The 25,158-nt window shown below is 39.5% G+C and overlaps 1 protein-coding gene across 6 annotated transcripts in view; it reads right to left on the reverse strand.

Annotated features, from left to right (window-relative positions):
* LOC121518066 (neuron navigator 1-like) overlaps nt 1-25,158 on the reverse strand; it is a 121,510-nt gene that overhangs the window by 84,509 nt on the left and 11,843 nt on the right. For 3 of the 6 annotated variants that reach the window (XM_041800260.1, XM_041800259.1, XM_041800255.1), the window contains exons 1-4: nt 19,782-19,904; nt 16,809-16,985; nt 10,493-11,388; nt 7,933-8,024 (exon numbers count right to left, since the gene is read on the reverse strand). In XM_041800260.1, the coding sequence (XP_041656194.1) occupies nt 7,933-8,024; nt 10,493-11,382 (982 nt within the window). In that variant the 5' untranslated portion in view covers nt 11,383-11,388; nt 16,809-16,985; nt 19,782-19,904. Of the gene's footprint in view, nt 1-7,932; nt 8,025-10,492; nt 11,389-16,808; nt 16,986-19,781; nt 19,905-24,717; nt 24,733-25,158 lie in introns of those variants that run through there. The other 3 variants (XM_041800258.1, XM_041800256.1, XM_041800257.1) reach the window with 3 other exon arrangements.

The raw sequence follows: 25,158 nt of genomic DNA on the forward strand, positions 1-25,158 counted from the left end.
AGCATGTTAAGCTTCAACTATGCAGTTTGGACACATTCTCACATTCACCTACTGCTCTTCTTGTTTTGCCTTTCTGAGTCTAAGTAACAAAAAAGTTGTTCTAAAGATTAAACAGGTGTGAAGAGGGTGGTGAAGTGACGCGATAGAGTGTGACTGATACAAGAAGATGAAAAAAGTGTGATCGTATTGAGAGGGGAAAAGAGGAGACACCATGGCAGAAAAGCAATCTTATGATGCTGTCAGCGAGAAAAAAGGAGTAAGAATGCAAGCATGTGAACTGATAATGCAGAAAGAAAGAAAAATGATGAAGAAAGTGAGAGCAGAAGGAGGAGGAAGAGGAGGATGGAGTGAGGAAGGATCTCTGAATGGGTGCCAGAGGAGCAGAGGAAGCTTGTAAGACAGAGGGGGGATATCCTGCCTCACAGCCTCGCCACTACCGCTATGTTCGCTTAAACTCTAACGCATGGGGTCCACAGGACACGGGGATGAATACCAGACTGTGACACACTCGCCACACTAACACAATACCACAGCTATTAATGTCCTGTTTACACACAAAACACTCAGACACCGATGTGATCTTATACATTCAATGTGCAGCCTCTGAGTGTGAGTCAAAAATGTACGTGTGAATGACAGAGGATGTTTTCTCTTTGGTGGTCTCACTCAGAGCTGATGATGTAGAAGATGAGTCACTGGCTTGAGCGTTCGGGAAATTCAGGCTCTGAAAAGCTATCCATTGCAATAGTATGAGTGTATCGCTCACAAAAGTCCTGATTCCGGAGGCACAAATGCTAATCAAACAAAAACACCATTCTCTCATGGGGTAAATGTCACACACTCATTGTGAATCATGCACAGCTGAGAGCTAAAAAAAACACAGGCTGCCATCTGGGAAATATTAAAAGTATGTCAAAAGACTGAATTTGCGTGTTTTAAAAGGTATCGTTCTTTGCAGACGTTCACTTATAAATGAGTCAGTGTTGACATTCTCAGCACACTTCCCAGGGGTATCCCATAATGTTGTGCTGCTGTGGCTGGTTGCCTGGTTACAGCGTGGTGTGCATGCAGGAATGGATATCATCAGCGTATGTGTGCTGTGCTCACTTGTAGTACTGAGCTTCTGTCAGTAGAAAGAAGAGCAGAAATAAGGTACACATTTTAAAGTGAACTTATGATATGGCAGTGACAGGAATCTTCACCCTACAAGTATGTGCTCATTTTGAGTGTTTTTTAATCCTCTATGAGTTATTTATTTGACAAATGGATGTCTCAGTGACTCCCTTTCCATATGTGTGGGAAGAGACTCAGAGAAGAAGAGGTTATACACATGACTGACTCAAGAACCTGACTCCTTTGGTTGGGAGTCACCCTAAGAGGTCAAAATGGATCATAAGTTTGTGCACTCATCCACCCATTCTCACTCCTGCCTCTCCCCCTTCCTCTTCACTCTATATCATGTCAACACTGCGGTGCACCTCCTACAGTGTGAGGAAATGTCCCTGGGTGGATAAAAAAGTTGTAGGAAAAGGAGGAGTTGGCAGCTCAGTAAACTTGCCTGTGGGTTTTTGTGAATTTTTACTCATTAATTTACATGCGTGTTTGCATGTGTGCATGGTTAAGACATGAATTTTCCCACACCCATGATTTCTTTACCAAGCAGAAAAAACTGGGCCATGACTTCAGCTGCTCCAGCACTGGTCTACTGAACTCTAAACATGGCAAAGTTAGGGTCAAACATAGTGTAGGGGATGACATTAAACCTTAAATAGTGATTACTGCCCCACTCACTAGTGATGAGTGAGAACATAATCTAGAGCACGCTTATGTCTGATCATCTTCCCAAAGCTACTAAACCACTCATCACTGTCCGGGCGCCAACTCGGCATATGTCTCTCTGATTAGATTGGCCAAAGAGGATTATGCACTCTCTAAGAGTTGATGCAGCAGGGGTTATCAAAATGCTATTCACCAGACTGAGTGGGGGCATTAAAGGGATGCTGCTTTCATACTTTCATTACAAAAGATCTGCCGACTATAGCTGTTCTAAAAGTGAATGGTACAAGGGGGTTCCCAAATATTCTTCCATAGGCAAGGATACCCAGAACAATGTGACAGTGTTCTATCAATGAACTCATCTAATTTTTGTAATTGCTAACACTTTCTCAATACTAAAAGAACTGAGCATAAATTATTCTTCCTTTATTTTTTCTATGGGGTATAAAGTGGTTAAAAAACCTAGTCCACTCAAGGAAAGATATTTTTTTTTACTGATGTTTCAACTCTTTGTAATTGATGCACATCTACAGTCAGTTATCACATTCTTTTTGTTAGGAAGTAAATTGTCTTCATAGTATATTTCATTGTTTTTCTACTGCATCTGGGAAAAGTGGAAATCTGATCCACTTGTAGCCATCCTCAGTGTTACAAGCTCCTTGATTTCTGTTAATCAGTACAAAAAGAGCCGTTTTGTTTGGTATGGTAGTCTGAAAAACTATTCCTGAGTATAAAAGATAGACATCATGCCCAACTATGATTTCTAGATGGGGAAAATGGCTAACACTTTGCACCTCAAGTAGCTGAAACTTTACAGTAAAGACAGATGAATTATATTTGAGGAAATATGGGATGTTTGCTGACATTTTTTAATAGTAAAGAAGTGTGTATTGGTCGTAAACCAGCTTTCTGTTTTTCTCTTTTTTGTCCTTTCTGATTTTTATGTACTTTTTAATGACTAATTGCTCTGTATATGGCCTTATCTCAGATGAGGTTTGGATGCAATTACCTGGGACGTGCTGTTTGCCAACTGTTGTCTTTGAAATGTGATTATAAAAATCAATAAAAACTTTTTTTCTAAACATACGCTTAGTAAGTAGAGGAAGTCTGAGTGATGTCAGCCATCTGTCTCAAACTATTCTTCAGTCAAACTAGAAAATGACAAAGAGGTGCAGCTGAGGATGCCTACATTTTTCAACTATGAAGGTTGCTGCTTGAGAAGGTCAATAAAAAAATCCCTCTGTGAGACAACTTTGGCTTGATCCTATCATTTAAACTTTGCATTTAAAATGAAAATAACTGAAACTATTATTTGGCACACAGCAATGAAAAGGTTTCATGCCTAAATTGCCTTGCCAAAACATTTTTAATTTGCCTAAATGCGTAAGAATCAACAGTTCCAATACCAGTCAGAAATACGTCTGATCTGCAGAAAATGTAGGTGTTTGTATCAGCAAGTGCTTGTGTTTATACACCGATTCAATACAATTTAGTTTAAAACCCTGGTGTTATTGTATATGACAAGAAGTGACACAGGCAGAGGTGTAAAAAGTACACGACTATTGTACTCAAGTAAAAGTACAGTTATTTTGGTTTAAATCAAGTTAAGAAAAAGTAAAAGTACTCTTCTATAAATCCAAAAAAGTTAAAGTAAAAAGTATTTAGTTTAAAATTTACTTTAAGTGCTAAGCAGCTACTGATGAAATGTACTGTAAAATATGAATTTTCCTTACTGACAAGAACAATGAGAATAGATCTGCACCCAGGTTTTTAAGTTAAAGTCACACCTTTACAGTTGAGAAAAATATACAGGAAAGTTGACAGTGTTAATTAAACTCATATAGAGTTAAATCTAACACTTTAAAGTGTCTATGTTGGTCCACACTACATAAAGTTAATTTACACATTGTAAATGTTAAATATTTTACTAAATGAAGGCAGTAACTCTAAAAAATCTGTGGCAAGGTAGGTCTCCTCTTGCAAGAACAAAGCAGAGAGTCAATCTCATTGGAAGTCAATGCATACTGATGAAGAATGCAACCTTAAGTCACAGGCGGAAACTCTAACTCATGGTGCAAATGTGTCTCACATTAAAAACAACAACAATTCACCAGAAACATGAGCAGAAGAACCCCAGCAAGGATCACTGTACAACAGGCAACATCTAAACACAACTAAACACGTATAAAGTACATCTAAACACTCTGCCCAAGGGCATGATGGGGGACTCCGCTCATTCTCTTGCTATGCTCTACTATGTAGCCAACAGAGATGGGAAAAGTACAAGAAGTTTGTACTCAAGTAAAAGTGCAGTGCAGTTTATAAAATTAAAAAAAATAACTTTAAAACTTTGTTTTTCCTCTTGAGGCTAGCCATTATGCTGTTCCATTGATGCTATCAATGCCTTTGTAGCCCTCATGTGCTTCTAGCCAGTCTGGAACTCAGATGACTTTTGAGAGACTTTGAGGGATTAACTCCACACCGGTAGATCAGATACTGAACATCTTTTTATCCATTTTTTACTCGATTTTCAATCATCTACTGCTGCTAGCCTTAATGCAAATGGCCATATTGTTTTCCTATAAAGCTTTGTGAGGAGCTGTCAACCAATGGCAGACTGTTCTTCTATGCCATGCTGAAATTGACCATGCTTATACAGATCATTATAGAGACAGGCTTTAAATTATAATGGCGAGAAAGATAGATAGAGAGCCTGTGATTGTCAATAGTTAATGTGTCAAAGCGCTGTTGACCATTTTATAGTATTAATGCATACACTACCATCATATCATCCCATATCAAGAATAAAATTGGAGTACTGAAGCCAATATGCATTTACTATAATAAAGTGAAGCTGGCCCAAGGCCACTAAACAAAATCTTGGCTCAACCTCAAGAAACACATCATGTTGGAGTATATTTTGCCAAAAATAGTAACTGAATCACATCTTGTACAATAGTTTTTGTTAGTATCAGCCTTTTAGCGGGCTTTAGTGCAGTGCATTTGTATGTGAGACTGAGAGGGCTAACTGACTTAGAGAGAGTCCGTGGGGATTATAAGGCCATACCCTCACTGGGAAGATGAAAAATGGTATACAGTCTACACATGACATTTATCTTTCAAACACCATCTGCGTACTGTCACACATGCATACATCAGCACACATACACAACTATGTGCAAGCTCAAAAAGATCCCTCCAGAGAGCAACAAGGTCAGGAGGTCCACGGTCTAATTGAAAGACCACATGGTGCTACAGTCACATTAAATGTTCAGGTCTTCATTAGAGTCTCAGATAGAAGACGTAAGAGCTGATTATGTTACTGCAGATGCTAGCTGAGTCAATTTTAACATAAGGAAAACATTTCATTTGTGTAAGCGACCCCTACTGTTGTCTTTAGCAGCAAATTTTTCAAAACTCCAATCTTTCATCAAAGAGCACAAATTTGCTGTTTTATTTTCTCTTTGCAAAAAGTGAAAATCTATCAACCCACTGACCTTATCAGTTCCTCTCTTCATCCCTCACCCCTCTCATTCGTTCTCTCTTCCATCCTTCTCTGCCTCCCTCCCTTCCTCAACTCCCTAAATTACAGTTATTACTGTGTCAGCCCACCCTCCATGTAAATGCAGCTTTAGAGGAATCTAAGACACCTCGGTTCTGTTTCTAACGCCTTTCAGGGACCAATTACAAGGCCACAACCACAGTTCCGAGACAGTCAGAGTCCTTTAAAGACTGGGGCTGGTCCAACATGAGCTCCCATCCCCCCTTTTCCACAACCCAGCCGGCTGAAACCGCTGAGAAGCTTTTAAAAGGTTTTATTTGCAAACAGCTCCAGTCTGGTGACTACTGTATTTGACAAGCTAGATCAGTAACAGAGGAAGTCGATTTAATGTTTCCTGACAGTGATAAGCATATCCTGGCTGATATCATGATGAGTATGATATGATTTCTATGAACAGTAAATTGATTTTTGCTGCTTTGGTTAATTCTGTAGCCAGGGCTGATTTTATCACAAAGAGTTAACTAGCAGCAGAAGAGATACTGGATGACTAATGTATTTGTTCCATTTTGGATTAGCAGATTGCGTGTATCTTTGTATTGGCCATTTTATCCATTTAAATTTTGTTTTTTGATATCATCATTCTGTCTCTCTGCAGGCTTTTCCATCTTTCTCTCCCAGCTGTCTCCCTTGGATTTAACATATTAGGCAGAGATGGCAGTTTCTGAAATAGCCAGTATCAAAGTGAGAATGTATTGAACAAATTGTAAGCATTCAAAGAGTTAATTCAACATACACAGAATTCAGACTGCAAATTCTCGTTTTACACTTATAAATACAAGAGTACCATTACAAGTGCCATGCCTATTCAAACTAGAACTGCCCATGCAATTGCTTTGTTTTGGAGGAGGACCGCCTTAATCAATCTAACTTAGCCACCTCCCTCTAGCATTTTAGCTTGCATGATGCTGCTGAATACTGGTATTATTTTATTTGTGGAAGTGTTAATTTTAAGTACAGAAAACATCATTTTCTGTTTATGGATTAATCTTACATACAGCCAAACACCAATCAGGCCCTTACTATTTTTAGATAACAGTGAAAAAAGGGAACCACAGCTGCTAATCAAATTATATCATTACAATAAAAAAATAAAATAAATAACCAAAATCAAACCCATATGAAGTCTGCAAAAATCTGAAAATTTAGCACACTATAGAGCTAAAATAAACCCAAAAACTCAGACGGGAAATATGCTTATTTTGGGGGCTTTTTACCCAGAAACCAAATAGTTAAACTTGAAAAAGATAACTGAAACTAACCCATAACAGTGTGAGGATTGTGCCTCTCTTTGTACCCTTGTCTCTATTCCTTAACTCTAAAGTGAAAATCTAACGTTGTAGAGCAGCATCTTTGACTCTGTCTCTACTTTCAGGAGACTGATGTTACAAAAGGCAATGATTTGCACAAATCCTCAACCCTTTCACTGGAAACAAAACCCAGTATTATTGCTTATTTTAAACCAAATGTGCAGGAAATCTGATGAACAATGAATAGCACTTAACATGCCCAGACACACTCTGACTGTACAGGCAGATCTGAAAAAGCGAAGAGAGATTTTGTCCATTTATTTTCAATAAACTCTAGACTGAAAAGTTGATCCCCTCTCATCCAACTAACACCACATCAAAAAGGATGATTCACAATCCCACTGATAAAGTCATAGCTCTGAGGCACATCCACATCCCTCTACTCACACTGACCACCACAATGCATGACTAGAGCTGAGGGTGCAGAGCTAACCATTACTCAAAGGGACAGGGCGGGCGGGGTGTCATGCTGGGACTGTGGCTTTTTTAGGTCAATGAAACTGGAAAGGAGTAATGAGGAGTAGTGGTGGAGAAGGAAAGGGGGGATGAAAGTTCAAACTTCTGTACAGCTCTTGAATGTAGCTGAAATCAATGTTCATGTGATACACGCTGGCAGTGAGTAGAGGAGTGCCCCATTTCATCCCATTATTGACCCACATCACCCCCTGTCATCCTCCTTCATGTTAGCATCATGAGCACATCTCTTTTTTCCATCTCTTCATATAAGAACCACTGCAGTCAGCAAAGCCCCAGGCTGACACACACATTTACACACACATCTACACACTTACAGAGTTACACCACTTACAACCATGGCTTTCTACTCATGAGCGTGACAGACATACAATAAGATAGAGAATGGTTGACCCTGACTCTTAACAGAGTCTATTAAGGTTTGAAAGGGATCCCAAAGGTGGCTTGCTGGCTTTTCTTTCCTGCAACATGCATAACTCATTACAAAATCAAGGTTCCTAAATGACTGAGTCCACATTTGTTCCCTTACTGATACCAATACCAGTACTGGAACTCATATTGGCCTTTAATACAGCCTACACTGTGGTATTGAGAATCTAATACTGATAGTCAGTTTAGCAATTTGAACAGCTTGATGATAACACCATCAGGGTGCTTCTGTACAGTCACATATTTGTAAAAACAAACAAATACTTAGCAGTTATTTTTCCACTACTATGTATGCTTTAATGACCTTTAGTTTGAGAAGCATCTCTACTTGGCGAAACAGGGAGGAAGCGATGGTGAGTGTTTTTGTTTGTGAGCGTCTCTTACCTGCTGTTAGGTCATCACAGCAGACTTCTATGGATCCAGATGAGCAGTCACTCAGGTCATCAACCGAATATTCACCCTCAAGCACTTGGACCCTGTAAATACATCACAAAAATCACCATCCCATCTCTGGAAATGTGAAAACCACTTAATCTTACATGCGATCAAACACAAGGTCTGCTATGCATGACGGTAGAAGTAAATTGATGACTTCAAGCAGGTTTGTCACACTGATTTCCATCAATGCAAGTTACAGAAGAGAAAAATCAATCATATTTCACAAAACACTGCAAACAATGCATTGTAAGAAAAGCTCAAGAATTAAAGCTTTCATGAATTTTTCATCATCTAAAGTACTGAAAACTTCATTTTCTGCTTTGATACATTTTTTCCACAGTGCTACCACACACACCACTCATAAACACATCATACACAGTGACACTGCTTTTTGTTACTTACAAAATCAGATTCACTTCTCTTGTTTTCAGCCCACACATCATGAGCGACTATGTGTGTGTGAGAGAGGACAATACATTGAGTCAGCCCAGAGGCGGTCAAGAGGACACTTTAACAATCAACTCTGCTCCAGAAAACACCAAGCAAGTGCAAGTGTGTGTATCCTTGCACACACATGTATTGCTAAAAAAGATAGAGTATTGGCTTAAAAGACCCTCTGGGGTTTTAGTATACAGCGGGGATGTCAAAATGTGTGTGAAGGAAGAACTTAAAATGGTGATAAGATGATAGAAAAATTGTTTTACAATGGGCCTCTATAATATGGGGCTCATAATGGAAATCTTAAAATCACAGTTTTACATTCATTCTACCAGGAGGCTCTCAATCAAAACAATAACAAAAGATGAGAAGATAAGATGCAGTGTTTCCCCGATATGCATCCTGTGTGATGGATAAGTTTATCAGTCAGAGGTGGAGCCATGGGTGGGGGGGGCTTGTGGGGTCTATGCCCCTTATGTTTTCTCAAAAGCCCCGAATCTTTAACTTTGGTAAAAGTACATTATCTCTGATTACTGATGAATGTAAAAAGAAATATCATGTATTTTGATAAATACAGTGACCCTGCTGATCACAACATGGAAATTTCATTCAAACTGAAAAAAAAAACCCCACACAAATCAGTTGTTTTTTTACTTTGAAAATCTTAAAAGCACATGCTACAGAATAAATAAAAACCTTACTATTAATATTTCTGCATTTTTTAAGAAAAAATAATGCATCTTTAACGACACATTTGGTGAAGGGGGTGGGGGGGCACACGTTTCACCTCCACTGCTACAACTTCATCATAGGGGAAACACTGAGACGTGTTGCTTAGCTCTGCCAACATCTGCCAAGCCCTGTTGCTTACTTCCCATTTTAAATTGAGGACTTTAAGTTGCACCCCTTAAGGTCTACCTAATACACAGTAAACCACTTGTTTGGTTTTATCAATAAAATTTACATGAGGGAGAAAAGCCGCTTAAAGTGGCCTTCCTGATTATCACACCGCAAAATTCCACCACTGGAGGCTCTCAATCAAAACAAACAAAATCTGACCAGCAAACACCAGCACTGCTTAGCTCTGGCTATCTCAGCTGTCTACTTTTTGAGGACTCTTCTTTGAAAATGGCACTTCATACAGTGTATTTACTCAACAGCAAACCAATGTTTTAATTAATTTATATATTTTACATAAAGAGGGAGAACAGCTGTAAGGAGTCCCCCCTTTTTTCAAATGCTACTCACAAAGCATCCTGGGATCACTTGCAGTGCAAACCCGGAAGGCCCCTTTTAACAGCTTTTCTTCCCCATTATGAGAAATTAAACACGGGTTTACTCTTTTATAAATAGATCTTATGGAGTTCAGTTTTTAATAAACATAGTCCTATACAAAATGTAATTGTTAAAAATTCCTGAGGGAATGTTGGAAATCAGCTAAAGTCACAGCCATTTTTTAAATTAATAGACATTTGAGAGAAAAAAAATCTACATATTGTAGCTTTACCGCTTCAAGTGATACCATAATGCTTTATGAGTGTTTGTAGTGTTAACCAGGATGTTCATTTTTAACAGCTTTTCTCCCTCATTATGTGACTTTCATTCATGAAATTAATATGGTGGTTTATTGTTTAGTAAATACACCTTATAGAGTGCATTGTTATTGTATAGAGTGCTCAGGTCAAAATAGAGAGTAAGCACTGGAGCTTGGCAGAGCTGGGAAGCATGTGTGTTCTTTGCTTGACCTGGAAATGTCTAGTAGGACCATAACCTTTTTATGGTCAAGGGTGGTGGAATGGCATCACATGTTATAGAGGGAGCTTGAGCAACAGAATCCATAGCAGGCGGTACAGAAAAGTTGTATTGGAAACTGAAATATTTGATATCTAATGCAAGTACTTCACTAAAAATATTTATGACATGGAAGTAGTCATTTTTGTCATTAATGTAGACATTTCAGTGACAACATTTGGCATATTATACCTTTAAGGAAGTGTTGTATCAGTTGTGTTTTAATAAACTGTTGTATTAATTTTATTTGTGTTCATTGTGTGTTGAATGCACTAACCTGTAGCTGAAGGGAGCCACAGTGGCCATGTTGACTTTGGGCGTGAGCGTCTCTGTGGACTCTTCCTCCTCCTCTAAGCTGTCAATGTGATCCTGCACATTGACAGCAATTTTAGACTTTTCTGGCATGGTGAAAGTAAGTGGTGGCAGTGGCAGGGGACCTGGAGAGGAGGCAGGACTGCTGTCCTCAGGGGTGCCCATCTCCTCGTCTGATTGGCTGGTGGAGTCACAGTGGCCTCTGACTGCAGGATGGTAGCTTGTCTGAGCAAGGTTACTGTTGGTTGACCTGGTGGTCTGAATTTGCTGGTTCTCTTCCTCAGTTTTAGACACAACCTCACTCGTTACCATGGATACACTGTTAGAATTGCCTCCTCTTCTGAACTGGAGCGGTGGACGGAGGTTGCTGTTGCCGCTACCCAATGGTTGATTCTTATTGGTGAAGGTGTTTCTGTTATGATTTCCATCATGTGGTAGCTGTGAGAGGACATGAGGTGAAGCTTTTGCTAGATCCAGAGTGTCTTTGGAGTGTGGTGGTAGCCCCCTTCGCTGGTTTAATGGGCTGCTGTAGGCAGAGCGTGACACCTGGGGGGCAGGTAGAGCTCCTGTCCGCTTAAAGAGCTGACTTTTCAGGCCAGAGTCTCTGGTTGAGTCTCTGGAGACAGGCCCAGGGATGCTGGAGCTCCGCCGGGAGAGTGAAGGAGAGTGCAAGGGTGTGTGAGTGGGAGTGTGAGTGGGTGTGTGTTTGGGCGTCTGCGTTGAGGGCCTAGGTAGGTCACAAGCCCGACGGCGGGTGTCTGCTTTGGGAGAGGAGGGCAACAAGCTGTGTGGGAGGGGGATCCCTGACGAGGTAGGAGCCCGAGGGGCTGACTTCACATTGACTCCTCCACTCATACTGGCCTGATGGAAAAAACACAGTCATGAGACACATAAATAATGAGTTATAATAATAGTTAAAATCTAATGTTTGTGTACCAATTTCACTCTAAATTCTCTGTTCTCTCAGAGAGAAATTAGCTTATCTACCTTGAGTTTAAGTACAAGTTATTTAATCAAGTCTATAATCTGATCAGGTAAAGTAGGTCCGGCTGTTCCAAACACAGACAAACTTAAAGCATCCATGCTGTGCAGCCATGTGAATCAAGCGCATATGACAAACTGAGTCATGGTAAACCACGGGTTGAGCTTATTTTCAGTAAGGCATGCAGCGTCCGCGCAATCCAATTTGCCTGCTGGGAAGTTAGAACACAAACGCAGCTTTACACACAGAGACACACTCACAGCAAATATCTCCCAGCTGATTCAGAGCAAACTGTTCTCCAATAACTGATTTTCTCCGTATAAAGGATTGAAATACACTGCCGATTCTCCCACGGACACACATTACTGCTGAAACACAGAGTTCTTGAAGAAATAACCGCTTCAGAGGGGGTACGGGGTTTTTCCTCACCTGAAAATGCTCTGATTCCAGGTTTTGTTAACCTCTCAGAAACTCAAAGCCTTGCCAAGAATTGTTAAAATTAGCGCAATGTTCTTTGTGGCCTTCTGTTGTACTCTAAACTTGATCAAGTGAAACATTTCCATATAATTTAACCATCTTGCTCTGGAGGGAACAAGGACGAGAGGCTATGAGGTTGGAAGAAAGGCGGGAAGGGAGGGGCAAAGGGAGGAACGAACACATGAATAGAGAGAGGCATAACAACATTTAGGAGATAAAAACAGACAAACCTTTAAGACTTCCTGCTGCCCTAATTTTGCCTTTTGAGTTCAAATCATTTCAGGGCAAGAGTCATTTATATTCAGCTAAGTAAACTCACTTTGCTGTAAACTACTTGTTTTGTGTTTGGACCTTTATTTTCATGTTTCAGTCTCATGGACAGACAATTGTGTGCATTTAGTTGTTATAAAAAAGAAAAGTAGACAAACATAAAAGTGTATAAACTAAAAATGATTATATGCATTATTTTTGTCCTGGCAGTGAAATGCCTGGTTATAAAATCAATTCCTTTATTGAATCACACAGCTGAGATTTCAACTGTAAATAATATAATACACTATACTGTAAATAAAACACATTGTTGTTGCCGTCCAGATGTAGAAGAGAAGGGCAACAGCTGCTCTCATATTCAAAGTGGATATAAACATTCTTACTAAGACATGTATGTATTTTCTGTTTGACTTTCGGCTTCCTGTGCAGCACTTTAGTTTAGGAACAGTCTGGTGCAACAGAGTGAATTACATTAATTATATATTGACTCACAAATGCCAGATTTAGTGTTGATCCCCTCCTGCCCTTTTAAAAAAAAGCAGACATTTTGCTGCCAGAAGACTTCTTGGGAAGCCGTCTTTAGCAAAGCAGAGATGTATCAAATTAAGCTGTCAAAGTCACAAGGATAAAATGTTGGATTATTTGACAGCAAATGCGATCGCAATATTGCACACAGTGTAATGTGGATCACACAAACACACACATCCTCCAGCAGTCTCAGCAGACAGTCTGTCTTATTAGAGTTCCTGCAGTAGAGAGAGTTTGACTACCTCAGCTCAAAAACGCTAACCCCAAATAACTTTTGATTTCAGATAAAAGAAAAGCAAGCTTCTGTGTAAGAACTCTCCCTTTCCTTACTCATAACATCTGACATACTGACACGGAAAGAGGTTTTGGTATATTTCCAAGAACTGGTGCTTTATCATAGATGACTCATACTAATGAAGACCTGCATAGCAGCACATGGAGGCAGTGATGCAGCAGAAGGTAAACAGAGACAGATGCGATCATCCATCCTGCTGTCCCCTCATGTCTTTTCCTGATTTCTTTCTTGTCCTCCTCATCTATCCCTCATCTCTGTATCTTTCTCCTCTTCTCTCTGTCTCTTAGGAGGGTGAGTCACTAATAAGCATCAGAATTTTTCTCCATCTGATACAATTCCTGCAGAGGTTTCCAGGGGCACAGGTGCAGTCTAGCTCTGGATCTATCTGTATGGAAATTGACTATTCCCCCGAGGGCACGCAGGGGTCATTCCAGTACTGCCGCAGCCCACATAACGATATACTAAGGCTCAGCTGGTGGTGGGGGTGTCTGTGGGTATATAAGAACAGAAAGTGGATGAAATCTGAGGGAAAACAGGGAACAATGAGCCATTTCTGCTGAGTGAATCTAGCAGCTGACAGCCAATAAAAAACTGGGAAATCAATTTTTCCTGACATGTAAGACTTTTTCTTTTTTTTGTCATGTGTGTCATGTGTTCTGAGTTCATATAGGCCTCAAAGACAAGATCACTAAGTTACATAAGTGCCTTTACAAAAGCTGTACTGTTGTTTAAGAACACATTCATAAAAGATAATAAGCTTATGATTTGTCTAGTTTTAAAATGAGTGTAAAAAATGCTTATTTATAATATATAAAGATTTACATCCAGGAAATCAGATTTATTGGTTTATTTTGGCTTATGGTTAGTTTCATTGTTGGCTAAGTGTGCACTTTGACTGCTTAAGACTTGTTAGGCTTTGCAAATTACTTAAATATAGGGAAAGATAGATGGACTATTTTGAATATGCACATACAAGAAGAATTATTGTGCTAAAAAATCTAATTATTGGTTTAGTGTGGCTAATGTGGATTTTATTGGTTGAAATTAGGAAAAAGGGAAATATTTGGGAAGAAACAGGGCAGTAGTTAACCTGGCATGCCAGATGGATGTGTTTCACACATCTATCTGGAAAACCTCTCATAGACAGCGTTTGGGACAGGGCAGAGCCTTTGAAAAAAAACTTAGAGGGTGATTGGATGAATGTTCTGTATTTCCATGGCAACTGTAGACATGTAGGTACACAACTTTGGTCATTTTTGAAAAGAAAACAACTCGACCCTGTTTTTTTGTTCTTCTTTTAATGAAGAAATCTCATCAAGTTCTGATAAAACTAGCACTTCAGCAGCATCCACGCTAATGTTGTCTGCCACAGTTGCAAGGGCATCTTGTCATTTCTTACTTACGTGATGACCCCGCCAAGCCTGAAAGTACTGCCCCTCGATGCTGATTGGTCCTGTCACTTTCTAACTGGGCCCAAACGGTTCAGACGGGAGCTTTGCATGATGCATTTGCCAGTGACAAACACGAAACAGGCGTTTCCATCTGTGTTGCAAGGTTAGGCAGTAGTACAGTTCTGTTTAAAATCTATATTGATTTATCTGTCAGTAATTGTTCTATTAGAATGAATCAGTTGGTCCATAAAAAAATCATCACGTCAGTTGCAGTTTCCAGTTGGGCTTGGTGTCTTTATATTAACTGGTACGACTGTTTTTTAGTAAGTGAGATAAATGATGAAGCAATTCTCTATATCCTTGTCATTTATCGACATCCCTATCGACATCCCTATCGACTCGTTAAACAAGGCAGCATTTTTCCAATTTTGGAGAGCCTGTGTGAATTTTAGCCTCAGTTTCCTGTTCTTAGGTGACAGGAGTGGCACCTGGTGTGGTCTTCTGCAGCTGTAGCCCATCTGCTTCAAAGTTCAATGTCTTGTGCGTTCAGAGGTGGTATTGTGCATACCTTTGTTGTAATGAGTGATTACTTGAGTTTCTGTTGCCTTCTATCATCTCAAATCAGTCTGCCCATTCTCCTCTGACCCCTGACATCAACAAGGCATTTTTGTCCACACAACTGCATCTCTCTGGATATTTTCCCTTTTCAGACCATTCTCTGTAGACTCTAGAGATGGTTGTACGTGAAAATCCCAGCAGATCAGCAGTTTCTGAAATACTCAGACCAGCCAGTCAGGCATCAACATCCTTTTCTTCCCCATTCTGATGCATGTTTTTCAAATTCAGCAAGTCGTCTTGATCCCGTCTACATGCCTTAATGCATTTAGTTGCTGCCATGTGATTGGCTGATTAGCTATTTGTGTCAACAAGCAATTGAACAGCTGTACCTAATAAAGTAAGTGTATACAAATAAGTTTGTTGAGTTTAAGATAGGATCAACAGACCTACATCAGCTGAAGTCTTTCTTTGGTGATCCTTATTCCTTAAGCTATTTTTAAGGACTGAAGTTTGTTTTAAAGTTCATCCTGTGACTTTAAAGCATGTTTAAAGGACTGAAGTTTTAGAGTAAACCAGATTATATATTGTATCGGTATCAGTATCAGCTAAAATGAATGATCAAATATCGTTTATTGGCAGAAATCTAATATTGTGCATCCACAGACAGCACCTTTAATACTTTATATTTAAGGTATTTAAGTGAGAAAAAATAAACAATAGAGCAGTTGTAGAGAATATTAAGTTTATTGTATTATGGCGTAAACCTATACTGAAGTAATAAGTTAAGGTATTGATCAATGGTAGAGCAAATGTGTGTAATGATGTCACGTGAGATCTCTCCGCTATTTTACAAGGATGGTACTGACATCTGCTGGATATTAAGTGCAACTGCAGCATCAGCAGGGACTCTTAATTCCTTCACGTCTTCTTGTCTCTTATTTGTAATCGTTTACTACAAAACCAAGAGGTTAGATAAATGAGCCTATTTCAGCTCAGTCATGTAAATCTAGGGTTGAGGTTTGTGCTGTCTTAAGGAGTAGGATGGTACTGACATCTGCTGGATATTAAGTGCAACTGCAGCATCAGCAGGGACTCTTAATTCCTTCACGTCTTCTTGTCTCTTATTTGTAATCGTTTACTACAAAACCAAGAGGTTAGATAAATGAGCCTATTTCAGCTCAGTCATGTAAATCTAGGGTTGAGGTTTGTGCTGTCTTAAGGAGTAGGAAAGTAAGTATAGTGTGGCAGCTAGCTGTAGCTCCTTCTAGCCTCATAATCATATTACACCATTTTAACTCCTCTGTCCCATGACACTCAGACAGAGCTGAGTTTCTGTAATTCTGATCAAAGAAACATACATTCTCTCTCTTTCTCATAGACTCACAGAAACAAGCAACCCCTCTCTTGTGATACGAACCCTCTGACTCATCACAAAATCAATAAATGAGGTGGTTACACGGGCCTCTCTGTCTGCAAGCTGAAGGACACTAAAAACCGCCTGTGTGTTTGTGTGTGTCACCCAGTATGGAAAGTGCACGATAATTGAATCTATTACCGCCCTAATGACAACAAGTGCCGATAATGTGCTTTCATTACTCATCTGACAGTGAATCAGTGACCCAAAGAGTCCAAAAATATTAAAATGTGCTGTCAGGAATCCTAGACAGGCTCATTTTGCTAAGATGACAGTGAAAACTAAACATTTTTTAAAAAATCAGAAAAAAGAACTGTTTATTATGAAACCTGACATAACAGATCTGCTCTCTCATAAGTGTCTTACCTGTCAATGGAGTCCTTCAGTTTGCTGTTGAATGAGCAGCCGGAGCCGGCAGGAGCGAGGTCACACTTCCACAAAGTCCCGGGAAACAATGGGGTGTTTCTTCCTGGATCACTGTTGCATCCTCACCGCCACCCTCTTATTGGTCCATAGCGCCTCGCCATTCATCGAGACAGGAAGCTATGACAAACAGAAACAATGTTTTCAGCCAATCGGTGCACCCCATGTGTATGTGACTCATTTTCAAAGTCACTTTCTTTGATAAAATCAGTGTTCTCATCTTTTTGGAGACAACGCCACTCTAGGCACACAAGAAGCCTGTTTGAACAATGAACTGAAGACTGTTTATGTTAGCATGAGTCAGTGAACCAAATGGAAATGTTGCTGGCCTTCCATGACCTGCAATGACATATTTTCTGTCATCCTCAAAGATGCCACATCATAAGTCCCTGTGTTGCAAGATTGCCAGGAGCACAGTCAAACTGTTGTGGTGTTCCTAGTATAAACTTGATGAAAATATGTCTTATGTTAACGTTATGAGTCTTAAATTCAGGAAAACCATGCTGAGAAGTCATGAGTTGAGAGTTTTTACAAGATTTCAAAAGAAAGTGTCCGAGTCTCTTGTAACCTTGGAAAATGATCCATGTCTGACACACGACCTGTTCTCTCCATCCACTCATTAAAGCAGCAAACACAAGCAAACACACATAAACTAAACAGGGCAGAACAAAATCAAACTACCAACCACATAAACATTAACACGTGTGCACGAACAGTTTCCCTCCAATCTGATTCACTACTGTGACTCCTGTCCACATCATCCAGCAGCACTCTAACACACTATACTATGTATTTTAACATGCTGCACTGAGTCATACAGCCTTTACAATGCTGACTCAGGCAGATCACATCTAGTCAGCCCTGGTTACTGTATACCCGCCACCTCTATCATCCCCTCTCCCCTTGTTTTCATCCCATTAAAGCCCTGCTTTTCTTTCTGTTAGCCTCACTCTGCCGCTCTACCACTACCACTCTGTAGCACTGCTGATTGGGATATCACAGTGAACAAATTTGTTAAAAACATTGTGTCCATACATGCATCTCGAGAAAGTGGCATTAACATATCAAACAGGTAAATAGTAACAAATAAGGAAAGAAATGCAGCAACAGTCAAATAAAATGCATAAACAGCAATTCAACAAGGATATAAATGACATTAAGGCTACGCTTACCCTCCGCGAGCATCAGGATACAAAGCAGTGTGTGAGTGAGTCTAATCTGTATGCTGCTGCCTCCATCTACTTTGCCTGGCAGGTCTGTGAGCTGCCAGCATGTGTAGTTCTGTGTGTATCTCTGTCTGTCATTCCACTCCTCTATCACGTCATGCCGCTGGGCTGCTGCCGCAGTACGCCTGCAGCCGTGTCCCCGCCTCTGTCTTTTATTTTTTCCCCTCCCCTCATCACAATCCCACTCTCCAGCTCTCTTTCTCTCCTCTCCTCTCCCCTCCTTGGTAATGGACCTGTTGGCTGTGCTCCCTCCCTCTCCGAGGTGAAATATAAGCCAAGCCAAAGCAGAGACAGGCTGATCCATTAGCTGGATGAGTGTGGTTTGTGTGTCTTTGTGTAAGTGGGTGCTCACACATGGCATACATGTAATTAAGCACATGCAGTCACACAAGAGAAAACCCAAAACCCATCGTTTGTTCTCAAAGTCCTGCTGGTGGTTTAGGAAAGCAGGATGAAAAAATACACAGAAATGAAAGTAACCTAAAGATAGAAACACTGACGTCAAAATGAAAATGTGCATAAACACAATCATGCACACACATCTTATGTCTATATCTGTGCTGTAGCCAGTGCGCATGAGCGAGCATCCTGAAGGAGAAAGTGACCATCCATCACTCTTCTAATTGGTCCCTTTTGTCCAATGAAAGAGGAAGAGCTGGAGAAAAGGAGACTGAAAACGATGGAGAAATCCACGTGGACATGGTAAACCCTCTCCAGATGAACAGAGTGGAAATAAACATCCCAGATCTGACCTTGAACTTCTACTCTCCAAGTCTTGTCTATTCAGCCGCATAAACCAGACTGTAAAAGTCTCATCACATGTAACCAGTCCAGAATCAGCTTACTAAAAGAGGATGTTGTTCAGGGTTGCAGAAGTGAAATAAAAGCATGTATTAGGGAGGGATATGTGAAAAGATATCATTTGTTTTAAGCACTTGAACAGCTCCAAAGATTTCCTGTTTAGTAAACCGGACAGCAGGTTTTCTTGTTGTTTTTACAATTAAATTGTTTGTTTTATTAGTCACTCTGTCTTTTTAAGCTCTGATTTCTCCTTTTTTTCTGCATTCATACTCTCTCTCTCTTCATTGCCTTGTCTCTTCTCTCCTCTCACATTTCTGCTGTGCTGGCCTACAGTACGACACACTGACTGGTGGGACCCTGCTAAATATTTGATGAGGATCCCACAACGCAGTGAGATAAAGCATGCCTGTAAATCTGACTTTTTACAGTGTTCATCTGACAGCTTTAGTGTTTTTATTTCTAAGAATTGCTATCTGTTATTCTTGTGTGGTGTTACAGTGCAATGAATCCTTAGACAGATGGTCTGTAGGGGTCTTCTCTGCCCTGATCTTGACATAAAGTACAGCCAAGAAGCTCTCTGCCTGATCACATATTGATCAGGAATTGACTTGCTGTGCTAACATTGGACTTGGTCTGCAAGCCTGTGCTGCATGAATAATGTGTACTGTAAAACTGCAGAATGCAAATACAAACATCAGCTGATCAACCAAGCTTGATTAACTGATTAATTCTATTAGGACATGGCACATGGCCTGACAGGCACAGCCCCTTCCCCCCACACATACAGAATACACTGTACAGAGCCCCCCTTCTTTTCCCCACACACATGGTCTGACAGTACAGTACGTCCTTCATGCTCACTCTTCACAACAATCAGTTAATAGCTCACCTCAAAATGCTCACTTTAACATCAAGGCCGCTCTTCTTTTCTTTTTTCCAGCTCCCTAGAGACACAAAAAAGTGTCAAATTCCAGCTCATCAAACCAAAGCCACAAGCCCAAAACACACTCACATGATCTGTTGCTTTGTCTCATGAAACGGGAAGTGACTCGTAACAAACAGGGGGGATTATGGGTAGGAGTGTGTAAGCGTCAGTGAACAGTGTGCATGTGTGTGTTATGGGGCGAGGGGGGTTAATGTTATAGCTAATCTTCTGACGTCCCCTAAGGCACGTTCTTCTCCCTATGGGGCAGACCCTGACAGACGCTGTTGTGACAAAGGGACACTTGTGTTACTGTCAACCCGTGGGGCATCTGGCGGGGTGGAAAGTGGGGGGTGGGGGGTCCTCTACAACATGTTGGCTGTCTGGACCATGAGGCCTCAGATGCGTGGCCTCAGATGTGTGCTTTCAGTGAGATGAGTCCAATAAAGAGATTAAAAAAGCAACAAAGAGAGGAGGGGTGCTGCCCAAAAAGGAACAGAAAAACATCACGAGTTAATTAGCTTAGAGGAACAAGGCTGCTCCCTGTAAGTTTCAACTGAATATAGCTCAAATCAGTGTACATGCATTTGTGTCTGTCTTTGTGCAAATCTGCCATGTGACCACACCATCCCCACTAGATGGCATCAGAGAGCATAATACAATTTTTGCAGAGGAGGGTTAATAATAAGATTAAAACCATTGTCACATCAGAAAGGTTTTATATTGACAAACTAAAATGGATATTTGTGACACTGAGAGGATTCATAGCAGTAAAAGTGAATTTTTATTTCCCATGCAGTTTTGAAGATAAATCAGAAAACATCATGTACACCAGCAGTTCCAAAAGTGTGGGCCAGGGTCCACTCTCAGGCCCTTAGGGCACTGCAGGTGGGCCCTGTGAGGCCTTTAACCTCACATAGAAAGTATTTGAAAATCAAAATTAAGTTTTAATGATCATAAAATACTTGATGACATGTTAAAATGCTTCTCTAAAGTATAAAAGGTAACAAAACACAGCTAGAATATTTAACCTACATGTTCCCCTTTTAGTCACGTATGTAGTGCAGAATGTCATGGTCAAACTGGTGCTGAATTAACTGATGACACTCCATTCAGCATTCAATTATGTTGAATCAGTGTTACTAGGAAAGGGTTTATGGAGTCTACATACACTTTAAGAGATTAATACTTGAATAGAAAAAAAATGTGATTTTGCAGGTGCCATTTTTAATGTTTATGAAATAACAATCAAAAAGTAAACATTAAGTTTGATGTTAAGGTTGAAGATTTTGATGGTTCCACAAGATTTTCAGGTCTCAACGTGGGCCACAGCACACTGAGGTTTGGGAAAGGCTGATGTAGGCTTTATCATCTATTTTTAACCATACAATCATCTAAGCGAGGTTTTGTCTGCTCTGAGGCTGCCAAGATTAGATTTGCAAATATTGACTAAAAGCATGATAAAGCAGTTATTAATCAGTTAAGAAAAAGGTCTTTTGATAAGAAAAACATGCACAGCCCCTTTTTGGGGTTTTATCAGTGAAACAATTAAAATCTATGTTGTTTTTTGACGGCAATTATACAGGAGAGTGGATAAAGTAGGAAAATCAGGAGAGACAGAGTGGGGAATGACTATTGGACAATCCACAGATCAGACTTGACCACTGGATCATCGGCACCCTAACCAAATTATTTTTGACTGATAGTTATCAACTTGATTAAACTGACAGAAAATCCCCTGAAAGTAAGAAATTACAAAGAAAATCTCCAAGAATTAAAAAAAAATGAAAAAGGTTCAGCAAATTCTTTTTATTTTTTATAGGGGGGTCACTACACAAATTTTAAATTTCTGAGAAAGGTTTTCCAGATTTTTGAATAAAAGTTTCCAAAAACTTTGGAAAAAATGTAATGAATCTGTTTTCAGAACTTTCAAAACTTCTTGAAGAAAGTTTATAAGTTAAACAAGTTTCAGAAAATCTACATGAAAATGTCATAATTTTTTTATGAAAGCTTCTTAAAATTTGTGATGAAAAGTTACAGAACATTTTAAACAAATGATAGGTAATATTCCCCCCCCCAATTTTAAAGACTGGCTAAAAAGTTACAAAAAATGTTTCCAAAAAGTTTAATGAAAGTTTCTAAATTGAATAAAAAAGAAATTTCCAACAAAGGGTTTCAACATTTTTTAATGAATTTTCCAAAGAATTTATAAAAACATTCTCTGAAATAGTTGCCAAAAAAAGTCGATAAAATTGTATTCTCTTAAATAAAAGAAGTTTTCAACACTTCCTGAAGAAATTTTGTGAAAACGTCTGAAAAAAGTTTGTGAAATTCTAGAACATTTCCAAAATTTTCAACTATTTTCGATTAAAGTTACTGGATAATCTGCACGAAATTGCGATATGTTCAAAAGAAGTTCCAGAGAAAGATTCGTAAAATTTAAATGACTGGTTCCAAAACTGCTGGTCAGCTGTGACACTCTGATCCACAGTAAAACACATCTACAACCTTAGAGCCAAAGACATCAGCTATGTAGATCACAAGGACCAAATTTTTATGTGGAAACCCATGATAAATCACAGCCTAATGCTATTTCCTCTGCTCAACTGGTATTTACAATCTATTATTCACCTTATTCTAAACACATAAACGCTCCATCAGCACATATACTAGACACTACCTTATTCTCTGGAGGAAAAATGGAGGGGTTGTGTCTGTCAAACTAGTAGAAACACAACTCAGTGTCTTGAAATTTAACCTGGAGGTAGGTTACATTTTCATAAGAATTGCTGTACAAAACAACAATAATGATCTAGCAGGAAGTTTCAGCTATTTTATCCAGCCCTACTTGGACCTATTGGACTTAGCAAACAAAACTGGTTGTTAAAATTTCAAAACCTTCAAAAAGTCAAAATGACACAGGTGCCTCAGGCAAAGCTAGCCCCTTCTGCTTTTAAAATACCTGCAATGACAAGTCAAACCAGCTCAGACTGCTGGGAGTTTAAATAACCACTGATCTCTACAGCAGCACAGACAGAAAACACAAGACACCAAGAAGACACTTAGACTGATCCACACAGGTAAACAGCACTCATCTCTGACCATTACCTACCATTTCTTTTTTGTTATTCTTTAGGCCATGCAAGGAGCTTTACTACTGACTGATTTCTCTTTAAAGACCATGTAAAGTGAAATCTAAAATTTGTGTCTTAACACACTAGATATGTTTGGAATATGGTTGCTGTAAACATGTGAAAACATTGAGATCTACACGTGACTGAATTTTGGATTTAGCACATTAGAAAGTTTTCACCTCTTTCCTGGCTTGGTTTAACGTGGGTGAGGCCAATGTGTGGGCTCATGATGTCACGAGCCCACAGTAAGGAATGACCCCACCCCTCTAACACTACAATATAAAATCACAGAGCAGTTCATCTCAGTACAGTCTGTTGTAAGCTGATGTCACTGCCTTTATTGAAAGTTGGCTGTCAGTTAAATGCTGTTTTTGTTGTTCATTTTGAGGTAAATTTTCCAAATCTATCAGCCACAGTGGTCTTGATCATTTGAAGTATTTGAGATTTGATCCAGAAAACAGACTTTGTAAGGTCTCGTTTTTCATGATTTTGAAGCTAAATTTGTATTAATTTAGAGAGGTTTTATTTCACTGAAGTTTGACCTAGGGGTCCATAACACAGTGGCCTATCATGCAACAAACCTAAATACCGATTTATTTTTACTTTACAGGGTCTTTAAGGTGAAAGGTTACAGCGTATCAAGAAGTCTGGGTTTGGTAACTAAACTCTTCCTGGTCATTATCCATGCAGGTTCCATCTCCATGAGTAGTAATTAATTTGTATAAATTAACACATAAGTTTATTATTTATTAAATATTGGACTAGATTGAAAATAATTCAATTTTAAATAGATTGAAGGATGAGTGACAGAAGACATGACCATCCTCCTCATTCTGCCAAAAGTCATCAGGAGTAAATGCTGCATATTTCAGTGGTTTAATTCCTTTCCTCTTTCATTGTGGGAACAGATTGTTGTTCATCATGATTAAGTCGACGCCCATAAAAACAGAAGAAACGGAGGAATTTTCAACAAGTATATATATATATACATAACATTATATCTAAGATTTATATATTTAATTGACTTTTTCAGATATGTCCATCATGTCTCCTAAAGCTTATTTTTTCCATTTTTTGGTGCTTCCTCAGAGTGGAGAACAGTGTCAGATCCAAAAGAAGTTGCCTGGCTATTTTCACAAGACCTTCTGTACAGAAATGGAGATTTAAACCATTTGTTTCTGAGTTTCGACATCAGACAGGACAGGGAGAAGCAAGACCGAGATTTAGTCGAATTCTACAGAAGAGACAACGTTATATGGCCAGCACCACTGCAATGCTCACTTCAAGGTGAGTTCATGTTAATAAATTAGATTATAACATTGATCAGCAAAGACAAATACTGAGGTTAGGTGTTTTCTCTCTCCTATAGGCGATGTCGCTAAAGGAAGTGGGGTCAACCGTCATGTAATGTCAACAGTGATTTTCAGGCTTAAGAGTGGATTCCATATAAACTTAGGTTGGTCACTAAGTTAAGATACGCGCCATATATATTCAAAGTTGAGTTGATAAAATGCTGGGAAAACATGTAAAGATAGATAAGATTAAAGAAAATGTAAATTCACCTAAATGACCTATATGAAATTTAAGATAATAATTACAGATACTGGTAGAGATGAGCAATTACTCTGATAAACTGACTGACTACTTAATCTGCAATAATTGGTAATCCTCTTTATAATTATCTTCGTGTTCTGTTGTCTTAACTATTGACAAATTAATGTGCAGGAAATGTTGCTGCTACCCAGCTGTTTGAAGGTGAGCCTGATCACCTCATCCCCTCAGTGTCTGATGAACTACTGGACAACAACATGTTCACAGTCGCAGGCCGGATGATTGGCCATTCCTTCTTGCATTGCGGCCCAAGTTTCCCAGGACTTAGCCCTGCCTTTCTTCACATTCTCTTTGGGGGTTCATCGGAAACTGCTCCTGTGACAATACACGACTGCCCTGACCTCGACATCCGGGACACTATAATCAAGGTGAAGAAGAATCCTATTAGGGCCCAGTCTTTAACACACTAAACCTATTGTCATAAAACAGCAACCAAGGTAAATCTATACATGCAAACTTTAAATGTTTCCTTTCTTCCAGCTTAAAGGAGATGTGGATTTAGAAGAACTAGACTCCATCCATCAGCTCTGTTTGTCATGGAACCTGCCAGCACCAAACAATACCAACAGGAAATGGCTGTCTGAGAGGATCCTCTTGCA

The sequence above is a fragment of the Cheilinus undulatus genome, linkage group 11 (assembly GCF_018320785.1).
Source record: "Cheilinus undulatus linkage group 11, ASM1832078v1, whole genome shotgun sequence".
NCBI lineage: Eukaryota > Metazoa > Chordata > Actinopteri > Labriformes > Labridae > Cheilinus > Cheilinus undulatus.